We start from the raw sequence: 18,699 nt of genomic DNA on the forward strand, positions 1-18,699 counted from the left end.
TCATTGAGCAGTTGTGTCCCGGAGACGGCATTCCGTAACGCAAAAAGGAGTAAAAGGAATGACGCAAGCAAAAAAGCCACCATCAAACAAAAAGCAATTTAAAATATGAAATATAGAGTCGAATGGGATCACACTTTATGCTCCAACAAGACTCCCGGGAGACTCAACTTAGCACAAGTTGTTAGATCTTGTTTAGTTAGCAAGAATTTTCATGTTCACACCAAACTCCACAAGAAACAATTCTTTTTGCAATGGTTTCTAAACCCCAACTCGCATAGATTTTGTTCTTTTCATGTAGAAGGAATCACTGATTAACTCGTGTGCGAAATGGGGAAAATTTTATTTGAATAATGAGTTTTATATGGTAAGCCAACGCATTTTGTAAACTCATGACCGTCATTTCGTATGCGAGGCAACATTCATTTTTAAAGGTAACCGTTACATTTTCAATTAGTCTGTGTACATGCCGCCCCTTCGATTCCCTTAGAAGAAATTGATTTCTTCTGAGGGGATTTCATTCTTTGAAACTTACTAAATATTTTCTAACCTCGGATCGATGTAAAAAAAAGATAAGGCCTCGAGAAATCACCCTAGCCATAATCGTTAAGCAATCAGGAGCTCATTAAGGGTTCTGGTACAATACAATAAAATACAAGACATTAAAAGAAATTTTTTTTTGATTTTTACTATATTTCGAACACACACATTACAAACATGCATATGCGCACTTGCACTAGATCACTTGATTACGTCTTGCTATCTTACTTACTAGTATTGTAACAGACAAACGAATGGTTTCCACACAGAATAAAACTTGCTCATTTGGCCTTTGGATTGAAAATATCTCTTTGTACGATGATCTTATTCCGGCTAACAAAGTCTAAAGACTGAGATAGCATAAAGTTTTTAGCTCAAGTCTATCTCAGCAACAGGCTACAATAGTTAAAGAGACAGGTTTTCTTCTCTGTGTGGTAGTATTTAGAACATCTACTGTGTAGGAGTCACCACTTTGAAGGTTCCACCAGCCTATAGCTTCGACCCAGAAATCACGAGCCGTATTACACTAAACTAACATGTGAGACCATAGTTAATACAGGAAAATGGTTATGAAACGCGACAAGTTTCTGTGTTCTTTGTTCTCTTTTTTGGCCTTGACGTGCACAAAAAACAATAGTTGTTGACTCCGTACTGAGGAACTAACCAATAGAAACGTGTTGATTACGTATTTCATGCATAGTGTATGAGCACAAAACAAAAGATTGTGCACGGTCGTGGACTTCCCAACCTAAATCTTGGCATCTTTGTTTTCCCCTTTGATGTTTGCCGAGCTTCCAAACCATCCCCTCTAGTCTATTAACTATGGTGAGACAGAGTTTCTAACAAATTACAATAATTGCACAGAGGAGAAATAACAATTTTCTTCATGTATAACCTATTACCATAAGGTAGGATATTGTGATTATTTTATACCTCGGTCAAGATTCTCCCATATTTAGACCTCCTGCTCGGTAAATAAGAGCTAAATACAACGATAGGTCACGTTGGGACCGTATATTAAAAAGTGTCTGCAATTGATTTAATTTGGAAGTAAAATTTTCTGTATCGCATAGTTTACGGTTATACGAAAAAGATGTCCCTAATGCGCAGATAGGTCTTTGTGGCCTCTTAACGCCGAAAGGCATATCCCTTTTATTAGCATTTGTTCCAAGTCACATTGCTTCAGATTTAGACACATTTTAATTTGACTTAACCCGCTGCAATCACCGAAGGCATTCACTAGATCCAGCAGTTTTCCAAGCGAGAAAGCATCTTTGCAGAAAGCTGTATAGTGTCATCCGCGTTCTGGAAAAGTTTGAGTTCCCGATTGGCTACCTGGATCCCTTTTATGTCGCGTGAAGCTCTTATAGCGGTGGAGAGTATCTCCACAGCTGAAATTAAATAAATAGTAACCCTGATGAAGAGCAGCCTTGTCTGACACAACGATGTAATATAAACCAATTGGATGCATAGCCATTATTAATCGCTAGTGATATTTGTGTACAAAACTTTCATCCAAGACTTGAATTCAGAATCAAACTTAAAAGTGTTTAGCGTTCAAGGCTATCGAAACCTTTTTCGAAGTCAATAAAAAAAGCAATGCCATCTACATTTTCCTGAGCTGTGAAATGTAAGACGTCAGATATAAGTCGGATCTTTTCGCCGGTAAATTAAACCGGCCTTTCATATAGTCTGATTGGGAGTCATTTATAATTGAAGGTAACACCTTCTTAAGCTTTTTTAGGATTAAGCCTTATAATACCTTGTCTTTTTAAGATTGACATTCCACCCTTTTGAAAACCGTAATTGAAGCTGTCGACCATTTTGTTGGATAATAGAATGTGATCCCAGAAAAAGCTATATAGAACTCAGCAGTTAAGCCATCCGTCCCCGGGGACTTATCAGTTTTCTGAAATTTCTTCAGCGCTTCCTTAGGCCGAATCTAATGCAAATGGTTAAAAACAATAGATTTTTTTCATTCGCATTCGATTCGGCACATGTAAAGTGCGACGTTTAAAACGGGCCTTACACTCTTTGACTGTCAATAATCCTTCACAGCTTTGTTTCTCTTTTTCCTCTAGTGTCTTAATCTTATCACTGGGTAAAAAACAAGTTAAATTTAGGATCGCTCACTTGCGAATTCTGCGAAAAATAGTAACCTACTGTAAAATTGTCTAAAATTGTCTCTGTTTTTCAAAGATTTCATTTGGATCGGTCATACTGCTTTTGACGCCTGTCTTAAGGCTTGAAAGATGAATTTGTTTTCATAATTTCTTTTTTCCAGGTTAAAGCTACGTTCACCAAATTCATGCCATCGTGCTATGGAGCGCCGGAATACAGGCACCGCGAGCTATGGAGGTATATCGATGACAAAATTCAATGATCAGAGTATTTGAAATAAAATCGTCCAAATCATAAATGCATCAATCCAAAGCTGAATGGCAACAAGCCGATTGTGAAAATGGCCATCACGGAAAGAGGCATAACGTAGAGAGGCATAAAGCAAATATCCATAACGCAAACAGCCATAACGAAAAAAGGCATAAGGCAAATAAGGCATAACGCGAAAAGGCCTAACGCAAATAGGTAGAACGCGAAAAGGCATAACGCAAAAAGGCGAATAGCGATAACGCGAATAGGCATAACCACCAGTATGAATGACGCAAAGACGCATAACGCAAATGGCCATAGCGCAAAAAGGATAACGCAATGAGGCATAATGCAGAGCCACAGCGCAGAGGCATAACTTAAACAGGAAGAAAAAGTTCAATAGCAATTATATGTTCTTTCCCTTGACAGCTAGTTTCCATTCTTCAAAGGGCCTTTGCGTCATGGCTATTTTAAATGACACCTTTTGCGTTATGAATATTTGCGTTATGCTTTGCTGCGTTATGCCTTTCTGCGCTATGCGTTTCTGCGTTATGCCTTTTTGCATTATGTCTCTTTGCGTTATTCCTCTTTACGGTATGGCTTTTTGCGTTATGGCTTTTGCGTTATGCCTCTCTGCCTTATGTCTCTTTCCGTGATGGCCATTTGCAGAATCGGCTTGTTGCCATTCAACTTTGGATTGATGCATTCATGATTTTATTTCAAATACTGATAATTGAATTTTGCCATAGATATACCTCCATAGCGAGCTCTGTTAATGGAAATTCTTTCAAGTTAGTTTCTTCAGTATTTCTGTATAGTGATTGATATTATTGAATGTTGGTTGGACGTCTATTTATTTGTGCAGCCTTTCGGCTTCTTGTATGAATTATTTCATTGTCTTGGTGTTTTTTTGGCCTTCATTTTTGCAAGGCTGATTGCAAAACATCTTATTTCCATTTTTCCCATCTCTCATGCACAAGAGTCTTTTGTTTCTGTAAACTGCTGTTTCCTTGAAGATTTAGGACAAAAGAACCATTATATTATTCGATTAGACCTTGCTAAATTAGGTATTGTTATGTTCGCTTTGTTCTTTTGTTTCGTGGACTTAAATTATTTCGGATCCGGTATATGAAAGACCAAGCCAAGCTGTAGATCGCCAACACTAATTAGAAGCATTAGTATTCAGCCGTTTTCACTCTGGATTTGTTATACAATCTCAACGTTAAGTTTGGGGTTAAATAAAATTTTGACACCTTTACTATGCTTGCTGCCAGGGCAGAAAAAGGTTTTTCTACCCCGTTCATTACTCCACGATTTGTCTATATTATTGCTATAATACTAAGGACTTTGAACAGTTACTAAATCGGCCTTCCCCCGTAAGCACCGCAGATATTCCACCATAAGACACTACTCTTCCCTTGAATTGCGATAAACCAAGTAAGGTAGAGATTAGGACAGCTATCCAAGCGCTGAAGGAAGGGCCGGATGGGGTTCCTGCCGAGGCCATGAAGGGAGATCTATCAACATCAGAAGATATCCTCCATAGGCTCTTTGCTAGGATTTGGGAAGAAGAGAACATCCCTGAAGAGTGGCGGGAAGGTATTATTGTCAAAGTTCCCGCTAAGAAAGGAGACCCTGGAGATTGCAATAACCATAGGGGTATTATGCTACTATCTGTTCCGGGCAAGGTATTAAACAGAATACTTCTGTTTAGGATGAGGACAGCAGTGGACATCCTGCTTAGGGACCATTAAGAAGGCTTTAGGAAAGACCGTTTATGCATAGACCAAATATGTACCCTACGTGTGATCATAGAGCAATCATTGGAATGGAATTCGTCCCTGTATGTCAACTTTGTGGACTATGAGAAGGCGTTTGATAGTGTAGATCGTAAGACTCTTTGGAAGCTCTTGCGCTTTTATGGTATCCCAGAGAAGTTTGTTACATTGATTAAGTCTAGCTATGAAGGTTTTACTTGTCGGGTAGCCCATGAGGCTCAGCTTTCATATTCATTCGAAGTGAGGACAGGGGTGCGACAAGGTTGTCTTCTATCACCCTTTCTATTTCTACTGGCCATTGATTGGATAATGACATCGGTAACCAAAGCAGGTAACAACGGAATACAGTGGACCCCATGGGAGCAGTTGGACGATCTGGATTATGCGGATGACCTTTCCCTGCTCTCCCACAACCCTCTACAAATGCAGGACAAACGTTAACCTTCAAGGCTAGCAGAGGAATCGGCTAAACTGGGTCTGAGAATTAACAAGGTGAAGACTAAAGTATTAAGGATTAACACCACAAGTGAGGTACCTGTTGTGGTCGAGGGGCAGCCGTTGGAGAATGTCAAAGAGTTTTCATATCTCGGGAGTGTTGTAGACACCCTTGGAGGTACGGACAACGATGCACTTACAAGGATTGGAAAGGCAAGAGCAGTGTTTATCATGTTGAAGAAGGTATGGGCATTGAAAGAGCTATCTGAGAGAACCAAACTTCGCATATTTAGATCAAATGTGAAGACTGTTCTGCTTACGGGTCAGAAACCTGGAGAACAACGAAGAGGATACAAAGTAGAGCTGAGAGTTTTGTTAATAGCTGTCTCAGAAGAATTCTTGGCTTTTGCTGGAAGGATAAGGTAACCAACAAGCAGCTGTGGGAACGGGCGGAAGAAGAGCCAATTACGCTACAAGTAAGAAGGAGGAAGTGGGGCTGGATAGGTCACACTCTACGGAAGCCAGCAAGTAACACCACGTGGAATGCTCTTTCATGAAATCCCCAGGGAAAGAGGAAACGAGGGCGCCCTAGAAACAGCTGGAGGAGAGATTTGGAGTGTGGCTGAGCTGGACATAACTAAGTAAGTAAGTAAGTAAGTAAGTTCTCTACATTGTTGGTGTCGTGTGTGTCGCATTTCGTGTATGTATATCATGAAGTGGGAAAGGAGCAGTAGGAGGAAGAAAAATAAAGAGAGCACATGGTTGACTTGTTGTGTGCTTCTTCGGAACTAGTATCACTTCTCCAACTAGTTAAACCTGCTCTAATTTATGTACTAAGAGGACACGACAATTGGCACTATATGTCTCTTGCAAAAATCTTATTGAGGCGTTTTTATGATGCAACTTTGCCTAAAGTTTGCGCCCCTCTTTCTCGAGCTGTTTAAACCTCTAACATTAAGCATGATTAGACTTAGCCTATCCATGTTGATTAAAATCAAGAAAACCAAAGAAAACCGTTCCAGGTGCAAGACAATAAACGACAACAAATTATTGGTGAAATAATTGGTGAAATAACTCAATGAATGCTTTCCAAATTCTGCCCTTCCAATGCCTGTTATAAGGAAGAAAAGAATAGGTTTGAAAATGTGAAAATTTAATTAGGCTTTTCCACTCAATGGTATGTGATGACAAGGTTTCGAATTGTGAATCTCAAATGTTCACCATGGTCAACCGTCGGTGAGGTGAAAGATAAACAGTTCATTTATTTAATTAAACAGACGATTCACCATGGTGAACCGTGCCGCAATAGCATGAAATGTTGTAGGATTTTTTCGATTTCATATTTACAAACTAGCTTAGAGTACAACCTCGGCATAGGATCGCTCTTGAATGCCTGGAAACTCTTTCTCCCTGAGATATCAAGCTAAGGCATGTCTTGTGAATCGCACGGTGAATCGTTGACAATCACTTTCATATAATTAATTTAACCGCACCGTATATAAATTCTTCTCGAGTTGGTGCAAGCTCCACATCGGCACGACTGTATATTTTTCAGATGAAATACACACCGAACCTCACGAGACGTCAGTGACCCCACCTCTCTACAGTCATTCCCTTTGCTAACCGCTGTCACGCCTTCAAATACCAACATCAGTATGTGTGCGCTACGTTAATCAAATTACACGGTGTAAATTACTTTACATGGAAATGAAGTACAGAGAGTAATGGAGGTGTTCCCTTATACACCAGATAGTATTTAATTATTTGGTCTTCTAAAAATTCTCCAACACATACTGCACACAATAGACAGACAATCCGTTTAACCCTGGCCCCGTTTACACGTAACCGGATATTTTTGAGTCCGCAACGTTTTCTTCCCGGATACACCTTCCGTCCACACATATTCGGGGAATTCGCTAACGAATCCGGAACTTTTTGAATACGCTCTCCAGAGTGGATATTTTTAAATCCGATATGAATCTGGAACCCTGTGGACGCAAAACCCAGACATTTTTTTAATCCGGATGACGTAACAAGATCGAGCCCAGTTCCATACCGTGAAATTAATTCTCAAGATGGCTGCCAAGGGCTTCATTGCCCATGCTCTTTTACCTCCGTTTCCTTGAGGAGTCCTGAGCACTAGAGTGAATCCGGATTCGTTTCGGATACGAAAGGACGGGCAAATTCGATTTGAATACGCTACGTGTGGATGGAAATATATTTGAATCCGGAAAGAGAAAATTGCAGACTGAAAATATATCGGGATACGTGTGGACGGGGCCCTAGTAACCAGTTTACTTCTTTTCTAAAGAGACTTTACTTCTGATCTACATGCTCTGCAGATTTGCCGATTTCCTTCACACAAATACAATACTCGTCACATTAGTTGAAACACCCAGCCCCGTTTCCCCCCTCCTCCAATGTTGATTCTACTACTAGTAGTCGCCCAAAAACTTCTCACACGACATTGAATTGGGGGTAGGCGGATGTGGTATAAGCTACGATCTTGTAACACAATGATTCTAGACTATTCGCTAAGTGTTCTAGACTTTCGAAAAGTCCTTCGTCTCACATAGACGCGCGCGGATCGTCGCTCGCTCATCCATCACGATTCGCTTGAAAAAACATTTCTCTTAGGATTCTCGTGAGGTCGACTTGTGGCAAGTCTATAAATATTCCAACTAAATATGTCTAGTATTAATGATGAATGGTATATGAAATGAATCATATATGAACTACGGGTATGAAATCAGGTGAAGCTATGATCTTCGCAGTTATGAACGCAATTTTTGCAATTGCGTAGAGAAGCCTGAAAAATTCAGGACTTCAACGGGGTTTGAACCCGTGACCTCCCGATTCCGGTGCGACGCTCTAACCAACTGAGCTAGGAAGCCACTGACGTTGGGAGCTGGTCATTTGTGGGTTCTAATGGTCCCGTGAGGAATGAATCAATGATGAATGGTATATGAAATGCATCATATATGAACTGCGGATATGAAATCAAGTGAAGCTATGATCTTCGCAGTTATGAACTCATGAGAGGGCCTACTCGCTGGCTGCTCTCCTAAGAGATACTGTTTGCTCAAAATGGAGATCAGTATCAATAGACTCCTAATAGTTTTGTATATTCAGTGGATCTGACTTCATGAACTAATACATAGATGTAGCCAAGCCTAAAAGCGGAACTCCCGTCTCTAACCCAAGAAAGCAAATTATACACTTTAAAATAAAACCGTCTAATTTTGGAGCTGAGGCTGAACTTTCTTAATTTGGCGTTGTGAGGCTGAAAACGTTCTTAAAGATGTTCTTAATTTTACATGGTATATTAGTTTTTCAATAACTGAAATCTTGCGGACGTGACTAGAAAACCTATCAAAGTGCTTGCTTTGATGGTGTTGAAGTTTAATATTTTGTAACGATTATAAATAAGAACTGCTCATAAAATGAGATGTATGTCATGCAATAAATATGCCCTCAAGTATTTGGGTTAATTTACATTTCTTTACCTTGATTTCATGCTTTCATTTAAAATACAAACACCGAAATAAAAACGTTCTCAATCGACTCAATCTCAGCCTGAGGAATGTTCTTAATACGTTTTTATAATTTTGGTTAATGTCAGTGTCAACGTTCTTATTAAAAAGGTTCTTATAAAAAAAAAGAGTGTATAGTGTTTATGGAAATAATTATGCTTCTGCATTAAGTACGAAATTAATCGTCATAAGTGTGTATAGTTTACAGTGATCAAACACCCCTGAGCTGACAGCAGTAAGCAAATAAGTCTTGCAAACAATAACCAACAATTTTAATCAACAACTAAAACTGAAATTACATGCACAGTAATCTTTTCAGTTCAGAACAACAGCAAAAATCTTTACTTATTAAAAAGTCAACCTGAGGCGTAGTAAATTCGCTTAAGTACCAGTCAAATTAAAGCTTCAACATTCTCCCCCCGGCATACCGCGGGCATTTGATTCCTTTCCTGCCCGTGGACAGGGAATTTGATCATCTTAGTCTTCCCGGGGGCGGGGCATTTGATCACCAGCCTCGATTTCATGTTTCCATTTCACATGGGTTGATAAATCATGGCGGAGACAAACTCAGATGCATTCAAAGGTAAAGATTCCGCATTCCTGGCTGATTGGTTGAAAAGCAAAGGCCTACACAAACTTTGTTTCGTATTTGAAAGTATTATGCACCTATCAATGTTAAGCCCCAGAGTGGGGGGGGGGCTACCTACGGGAAATTGACTCAGAGAACCTTCCCCTGGGTAGGGATTTTGACATGTAGGCATTGCCCCATGGTCGGGAATTTGACATGTCCGCCATCTTGGAACACCGAGAGAACCTGGAGATGAGTTATCCTCAACCTTGGTTTATGGGACTTCTTTTGTTTTCCTGATTTTTCTGGACACCGTTGTTGAAAGAAAAGTAAGCGAATCTGTCTTCAGGGGTGGATCCATACCGGTTTCCGACGTTTTACAGAAGTCGGTAAGAAACATGGGAAAGGGGATTTTGGAGAGTTAAAATCTAAAATTTTCCCGGGGGAGTATGCCCCCGGACCCGCTACAAACTTTTTCTTATCCTAGCTCCGCCCCTGGTCTTGTCTTTTTGTAAATAAGGTCCATCACTTCTATCAGTCCTTGCTGGAGTGTTCACAAGTACGAGAATGTTTCTTTCTACTTTTTTTTGTGATTGGTTTTTGTATCATTTCTATATTTTCATGATTTTCCACTCTATCATTGTGCATGCTTGATTGATTCGAAAGCTGGTTAATATTGTTCATGTTGTTTGCTAAATGTTAGGGTCTTGTTCAGTACCGTGAGCAGCGGAAAGGTTTCGTGTTACACGACAAATTTCCATCAGCTGTTAAAAGGGAATCTGAAATCGACAGTGAAGAACATTCATTGGTGTTCGAAATGTGAAAATCTAATGAAAAGAAAGTTACTCCAGGGCAGGAATGTTATGTTCTGAAGGTTCCCGGGGGTGGGGGAATTTGACAGTCTGTAGGTGCCCAGGGGTGGGAAATTTGACGTTAGCTTCCACGAAAATGTCAAATTCCCCTGGGTCAAAATGAACCAAATGAAGGTGACCCCTGCTTAAAACTTCGTTGCTATGCTCGAGAAAGATCCTCTATTGGGTTCCAGTCCTTGCCCGACAGGTCACGCAAAAGCGTGACAAACGAACTTTTCCAAGAGCTTTGCAAGATCACGTGGATTTTACTCGTTCAGATCATCGGTGAGCCCTATTTTTTTAATCATGAATCACTTACTTTACTTACTATCTACAAAATATGATGAAATGAAAAAATTCTCACCGTAAGAAGTTATCTTTTTTTAACATTTTCTTTCCTCGTGGCATCGAATTCCGGTAGTGGTTGCAACGGATAGAGCTTACGAAAACGCTCGTCGAGGATGAACTCTACTGTTTACCACATCCCTAGCGGCATACAATTATCTAAAAATCTCACTCCTAAAAACCTATGCACGGAAACTTTCATTCCAACAGTTTATTTTGATGATTTTCGATGGATGAGCAGATGAGCCTACATCTCGCTATTATGACCAATTTCTCGAAATTAAGGCATTTTTCCACTGCCATTTTCTGAGACCCCCATTTTTTTTTTCATTTTTTGGAGTAAGTACTTTATGACCTAACTCTAGGGGAGAAATGAAGAAAATCTCACCGTAGGAAGATTTTGGCGCGAACGTCCTTAAATTTCACAGTCAAACAAAGCAACTAAACATTCATTTCACACGAAAAGCCTGTAAATGTAATTGTTGAAATATGTCAGAATCTCTGTCAACACGGAATTGCAAACGTCTTCAGGTCTAGCTCGTTTTTTTAGCTAGTTTTACAAAATATGTGAGGCATATATTTAGAAGGAAAAAATTAAAGCTAACCGTTGTAAATAAGCGCTTTGTTTCTCGCTCTATTTCTCTCAGCTTTACGTTGATTTATATACCCCGGGGACAGACCTCACGATCAAACTCCCGTGGTTAGCCCGACGCCCCCTCCTTGAGACTTAACATTGATGGCTGCATAAATTTCTCAAATTTTGTCGCCTCTTCTATCGTGCTGCTCTTTTATCCCGTTGCTCGTCACTAACATGATTTCCCGCCAGAAAAACGCGGGTTGCCTATTGCAACGCTGCCACGCGATTTCCCGCCAAGGAAAATTGCCCGAAAACTTCCGTCCCCAGAGGCTGTCCTGCCTCCCCACCTCCGACCGACAGTCTGTGCGGGCGGACGTACGTGACGTCATAACCAAAATTTCTCGCATCGATAGATTTCCCAAAAAATCTGACCCATGGCTCTCCGCTGACGCGTTTCGCGCGCCTGAGTTCCACTCTATGGTCTGGGACTTGCCCAAATATTTTACCAGTACCATGAAGATGTTGACTCAGCAAAAACAGCAAGATCATTATGCATATCAGTGAGGGTGCTGGCAACAGCGTGAAACTGATGGTCATGCTCGCATCAACACTATAATCTATACTATATCATTTAAAAACTCTAACTAGTTACTAAGCACTGAAGAGCTTCTCGCTGCCTACGCTGACATTGAAAGCTGGCTTACGTTTTTCAGGATACATGTATAACGTTTCTTCAATTTTGCAATAAAAAACAGTTTCTCACTCGCTGAAATGTCAAAGTGATCCATTTGCCTGACATTCGAAATGTCAATGCTTAGGCTTTTTGTTGGAATTTTAAGGTTGTCCATGGCGTCAGACACTTGTAGGATCTGTTAAACGCGTACAAGGATCAACGTCACGTGCGAACTGTCAACAAATTCTCCAAAGTTTCTCAGTCTTGTCTACAAGTTTTCGGCCGTTGAGGTATTGACTTTAAACGGGTAATATTTTATGCAAATAAAACTTAGTAATGTTTGCAATGTTTCACCACATCTTTGCTTCGGGCAAAATCACGCGGGGAATTCATGCTTCTTGATCTCCAACAATTAGTCGCTCTCTTGGTAAGCCCAGATTCCATTACACTTAATGAAGATGAAAGTTTTTGACTTTAATCTCCTCTTTGAGGCAATTATCGACTGTTTCCCCCATAGTGCAATACGTTTTGGAGGTTCTTTATATAAAACGATACAAGTTATTTACTTTTTGGACTGTAACATGCTTCAGTGAACTGGATATGGTTTTAATCAGTTTAATGTAAATAACCCCCCAAAATGAACTGTATTATGGGATTGGTGAAAATAACTAATTGCCCATTGATTAAAAATATTGGAGAGATGGAATCCTTGTTTCAGTCTGCAAACTATTGGTGACTTGTATGTGTTAACGGAAGGATTTATTACCAATGACCCATGTCATATGGAATTTGATAGAGTTTGTATTCACGCAAACTGATATATTAGTTACCTGCTTGAATCAGTTGAAGTCTTTTCTTTTTAAAATGTCAGTTAAACAGTAAATGCTGAGCTGCAGGCTCCGTCAGAAAAATCATGCATGTATTCTTGATTCGGGTCAGAGGTATGAATGACTGCTTTAGAAAAGGCCTATCCTTATGATAAAAATAATATCTTTCTTGTTTGACCTCGACATACCGAGACGTCCGTCCCACCGTAGAAACTCTAGATAGGTGTTAATTCAGTCACTGGATGACAATTGAGAAAATATGCCATAAGATCACATTGGAAAAATACTGCATTAAATAACAAAACTAAAAGAAATTTGGAGTATTTTTGCCTCAAATCGGGCGCGTCAGAAAGTTATCCAATCTTGCAATGAACATATCATTACAGTATAACACTGCAATACAGGAGCAATAAAAACATATTGGTAAATACTTCATCGAATTGAGTGATAGTCAGGGGCACCCAACGGGTAATTTCTGTAAATATCTGTTCGGACGGAAGGTGGGTAGAATTTTCGAATATTTGAACTCCGACTTTCGAGGCGCACTAAGATTTTGGACATTTTTCTGAACGATTTCCTAGATATTTCGCAAAAGTAGTGCAGAGTCTGAAAAGTGCACGCGGAAATTTCGAAACCACATGGAACAACGCTAAATTTAATTGAGCTGAGTAATAGTCAACGATGATATTGGAAATAGCATAAAATTTGAAGATTTGTAACTTCTATGATTTTCGCGAAAATTTGTTTGAGAATCATTTTTTAAGCAAACGTCCCCTAAAAATTCCGGGGAAAGGAGCACGATTTACGTAATAGCTTTTTTCATTAGACATGTCACGAATGCTAGAGGAAAAAGACACCTATAAATTTCTGACCGACCTGAAGTTCCTAAAACATCCGAACAGATAAATATTTTCTAGGGCAGATAATAACTCACTAAAAGAGGTCTTCAAGCGTTGTGGCCGAGACCAATCTAGGTAATTCCGAGAAAATTTTAACATCCGGTTGTTGGGTGCCCTTGAATTCTCAGTTCTCGTCCGTCTACTACTGAAGAAAAAAAACTCCGACACTGTTGGCTTTAAAAAATACCATGACCAGAAACAAAATTATGATCAGTAAAAAACAATAAGAGTTTGAGAGATATTCCAGTGCGAGTCATTGCTTATTGCCTCATTTCTCTCGGTCGAACATACACCTTAAAAGGACGAGGCCTCAGAGTTAATCCATAGTTTCCATCGAAGGATAGCTCTTCTTTGCTTGTGGCAAGCTGAAAATTCAGGCGCTGCAGCATGCACCCCAGAAACATAAAGAGCTGAGCTTTTGCTAGGGTTGCACCGAGACAGCGCCGTCCACCTGTGGAAAAGGGAAGGGAGAAGGCCTGCTGTGCAACAAGAACTTGACCATTTTCATCAAGGAAACGATATGGATCAAACATGTCTGGGCGATGAAAGTAATTGGGATCGTGATTAACTGCCCATAGATTCGCCAACACAAGCGTTCCTTTCGGTACAAAATAACCAGCAACGCTAGAGTCTTCAGAGGCATAGTGTGGTATTGCCAGTGGAATGACTGTAGCCTTCCGCAAAGTTTCTAGAACTGTGGCTTGTAACAGAGGCAACCGTGCACGGTCTGCAAGCGTAGGCAATCGCTCTGTTCCTACCTCTCGCTTCAGTTCTGCCTGCAAGTCGTGCTGTAGTCCAGGATTAGAGAGAATAAAAAGCAGTGCCCAGGTTAGTGCGGTAGACACTGTATCAATTCCTGCACCAAAAACATCTGCTATCAACGTCATCATGGATTCTTCATCCAGGCGATCATCCTCTGCTTCCTCCATGTTCATTCCACCGTTTGGGTTCGCTTTTGTGACCAACATTTCGTCTTCGATGACTCTATCCAGAGTTGCAGCAACATTGACGCCTGCCTCCTCAACATTTACATGGCGATGCAAACTGTAAACGCTTCTGACAAAATCAATGAGTTCTTTGACAGAGTCTTCTAAAGCCTTGCACTGCTTGCGTAGAGCAAAATGAAGCCACGGGAAAAAGTCTAACAAGTTTATAGCAGGGCTATTCTCAACAAAATCAGTTCCTCTCCGCAAAATATTCTGCAACGCCAGCGTAAAGTCTCTTTTTAAGTTATCTCCAAAAGTAAGTCTAAACGCAAAGTTAATGACTAAAGTTCTCAGTTGCTCTGAAAAGTCGAGAGCTTCAGTCGTCGCGGCTTCTGTCAAAGAGCTGCATAGGCGCTCAGAAACCTCTTGTGCCAAAGCGTCAAAACGGCTCACATTGCTGAAAACAGCGTACAAAGCACGCATTGCTAGTTTTTTCTTTCTCTGATGCCCTGTTCCAAAGTCACCAAACGCAAGGCTCCGACCTCCATTGCTGATTATTTGAAAACTATGAAATGGTGGTCTGGAGGAGAAATGGCAAGCCCTTTTTGATAAGGCCTCTTTCACAACATCGTGGTTGTTCAAAACGATTGCTCTCCTCCAACCAAGGCGAATGGAGAAGACGCTTCCATAGACTTTGGCCATCTTTGACAGAGCGATGTGCGGAGAATCCCCGAGCTGAAACAAGTTTCCAAATAATGGCAGACCGAACGGCCCGGGAGGAGTTTTTCTCCGAACCTTGGACAATTGCAGTAAGGTGAGAACCAGGATAGTTACAGAAGCAAAGCACAAAACGGTTGTAAAAAGCATCGTAATTTCGGGGGAAATGACACGCTCCATTTCAACTACCTCATATACAAAGGCTTGTTAGCGTGGTTTCTGTTAGCTTGTAGTAGCTTTGTTCCAGTTAAGCTCTGGGGGTGGTATTTATACTGTGCAACCTTGGTTGTTTACGAGCAATATTCCAATGTCAAGGTCGCTACAATAAGTCACACTTGACAGGATCTGTTTATTTTACAAACAGGCAGAGCCTGTCTCAGTCGAGTAGGTTTTGATCACGAAATCGCACAATTCCGGCCAAACTAATCTTAGAAGAGAAAGTAATATTTCTTAAAACGTGGAACCGAGAAGAAGCCCTCCCCCTCAAAAAAAAAAACTGAAGGGTTTTTGGAACCCACTCTACTCTAGCACTCCCTCCCCCGCTCCCTTTTCCAACCCCCATCCTGTTTGTGTCAATAGATGACATAATCTTATTGTATCCTTTTGTAGGGGAACAAAACAAATACTTCTACAAATTGATTTGCTTTTGCAGAGGTTACCATGACGGACTTGCTTTTTATTATCAATACTAAAATTCCAGAAAAGAAGAAAGAAACAAATTTGCGGTGTACTCTTTGGAGAAGTAGACATGCAGACGGTGACTAATAAGAAACTGGCGTGACTCATTGAACACACCCACTGACCTTCGTTCCTTACGATCGGCAACAACGCCGATGGCATATTTGATATGTCACGCGTAAACGATCGTCAAAAAACACCGCAGCTTTCAACCTTAACTGGGAACAGACGGTATTTTCATTCAACGACGTCAGAGGATAAATTTTAGAGGCAACCATCACGACAGAAATGTCCTGCCGTGATTCAACGTGAGTGTTTTTGAAGTTGAACTCTGGTATTGCCAAAGTACTGTGATACTGTAACAGAAAAGCAAAAGAAAAGCAAATCAGAGAAAAAATAGATCGCATGGGTAACAATCTCTGTGAGGCATACATAACAACTCTCTTAGGTTGGCAAAGCCAAGGTCAGCTAACAATTCCAACTTACTAAATACAATGACGAAGCAAATTGAAACTCTGAGGTAATCACACTTGACACTGTAAAGTCGATCTGAAGCAACTTAGCTCTAGTCAACTGAAGTCAACACAAACCAGGTCTTTTTTTTTTTGCTTTTGTTTTGTTTTGTACAAATTGCGGGAAAATTTTTTATCTGATTAAATTGAATGGGTACTACTACCCCAAGTAAGCCCTGAGTGGTCTTTCGAATGGTCTAACCAAGGACTAAGATTGAGTTTGCCTTCCCTTGACAAAGCGGTTCACCCGCCTGATTTTTTCTAAGTAGACTTGAGTCATCAGGGTCCTCCTTAGTAGTCCACTATCATTTCAGCTAATTAATATCAATTTAACCTTGACCTTGACGGTAGAAAGAAAAGACGTGTCTACAATTGACTCTTTCTTAATCATTCGACCGACTGCCTATTATTAGTGGTACGTTCGTCAATTGCCTCCAGAGCCCTCACGTACGAAGCCTCATGCACCACGTCGAAAGGAATGCGTATTATTAGAACCTTGTGCGTTTGAGCATTCAGCCAGAAACGCGGAAACTTTTAAGTTTTTAGATAAAAATGGAGCTCAGCCCAATGCAGATTACAGGTGGCTCTTAGACTCCATAATCCCGGCGACAATGGGAGGCTTTTACGAAGTTGTTAATAGACTTCTAAACAGGAAAAGTAAGATCTGCAAATACCGCACGGATATCGTTTTGACCGCTGTATCAATCCCAAGGCCACAACACTAAAATAAGATAGTTGAAGTTGTATTTTCGCCAAATTAAAGTTGTGTTAGCCAGTGAGCAGGCTCTTTGCACGGCTTTGAACCCAGTTCCAAAAGTTGAGCGTGAGACAGAGAAAAAGAGAGACTGACAGAGGATACCTGCCTCCACAATTCGTTCGCATTTGATAAAACAGGTTTTGGAGAGCACTCCAACGGAAGAGCTTTGTGTAAGATTTTAGACCCTAAGAAAAGCATTTTAAAATATTCTAGGGTAATAACAGATGTCTAAAAACGACGACAACGTTTCGAAAGCCTTAAATAAATCAAATGCCAATATTACACAATCAAAACCTAATGTATCACATTAGTAATACTAATATCACAAAGGAGCAAGATAAAATAATAAATACTGGAATAAGCTGGTAACACTACTTGAATAAGAAATGTCATCTACTTCAACCGAGAAGGTAAATTCAAATAAAACCGGCCGCCTTCATCGCTTGTCAAAGTATTTACAAGTACAGTATGCGGTTTTGGTAATTTAATTTGCTTTATTAACTGTGTCATCTGATTGAGAGTGGAGCCGGCGTCGCAAATAAAAACTTTTGCCGCTGGCTGGAAAGACGGAAAGCTGGTTTTGAAAGCATCAGTACGCGAGCTAGAGCTGGCACTTTGATTCTAATGGCCTCCTTAATAACTGAATGCAACGCTCTTAAATGAGTGTGGTATCCATTACTCGTAATTCACGAATGGAATGCTATGTTTAACACCACTATTCTCACGGCAATACTTGCACAACATTACTCGGTCAAAAGTATCTTTATTCTGCCATCGTTGACGATTGCCTGGACATCGCTTCCTGTGTATGACGCTTTATCCTGGACAAATACGCTCGCTTTCTTTTCTGCGTAACGAAAAAAAATGAAACTATCATTAGTCAGAATTTTCTGGTTCAGTTATATAACATCAATTAGCAAGGTTTACCGACGCGACGTGATCGTCTTTGTTCGATTGTGTATATTTAAATCAGAATGAATAAGTAGAGAAACTTAACTACTGATGAAGCTGTTGAAAGTCGGTTTTTTGTTCCAGGTATAATGCCAGAACATTCCGTCAGAAAAAAGGAGCGTTTGGGGGCTGGAGATGGATAGGTAACTGGAAAAAATCACATTTTCGAATGTGTTAAATTGAATATACGGTAGTACACTCTACGCTCGTAGTCACAATAGACTAGGCTTGCGATAGCCGGCGGCCTGCGTTAAAGGGACCTTAAGATCTAAGACGGCGACGTCGGCAAATACTTCATTTAAATTTTGCCAGTTGATGTGTTCACTTTCCCAAAAACCGATAAAGTACTATCTGACTCTTCTCTAAGCTCCGCTTTATTCGTCTTTCACATCACAGAAACATTACGACTCACGAGTCCTTAGCATTTCAGTTATTCTTTCTTCACACGTGTTCTTCGTTCCCAGAGTTCAGAGCGTACTTACTGAACATTACATCATCCATAATAGAACATTCGCAAGACGCGGAATAGTAATAGGAGTTTAAGAAACGACGACGGCTACGGCAACGACAACGCCAAAAAGCAGTAATATTATTGGTTGAAAAAACCAAAATGATCGTGATGCACGTGCGGCACGCATTTTTGAACAATTCTCTCCCGTACTCGTCAAAGCTACTACGTGAAATGACCAATTTTAAGGTTTTGACGACAACGTGGACAAACTACAGTGAATCTTTCAGTCTCACTCTTTACTTCAAATCCGTCAG

At 40.4% G+C, this 18,699-nt stretch overlaps 1 protein-coding gene across 1 annotated transcript; it reads right to left on the reverse strand.

Annotated features, from left to right (window-relative positions):
- Nucleotides 1–12,150: 12,150 nt before the first annotated feature.
- On the reverse strand, nucleotides 12,151–15,252 carry LOC137990438 (steroid 17-alpha-hydroxylase/17,20 lyase-like). Its single transcript, XM_068835687.1, has one exon. The coding sequence runs from the start codon at nucleotides 15,214–15,216 to the stop codon at nucleotides 13,654–13,656; it is 1,563 nt and encodes a 520-aa protein (XP_068691788.1). The 5' UTR covers nucleotides 15,217–15,252; the 3' UTR covers nucleotides 12,151–13,653.
- Nucleotides 15,253–18,699: the final 3,447 nt, after the last annotated feature.

This window comes from Montipora foliosa, chromosome 2 (genome assembly GCF_036669935.1).
Source record: "Montipora foliosa isolate CH-2021 chromosome 2, ASM3666993v2, whole genome shotgun sequence".
Taxonomy (NCBI): Eukaryota; Metazoa; Cnidaria; class Anthozoa; order Scleractinia; family Acroporidae; genus Montipora; species Montipora foliosa.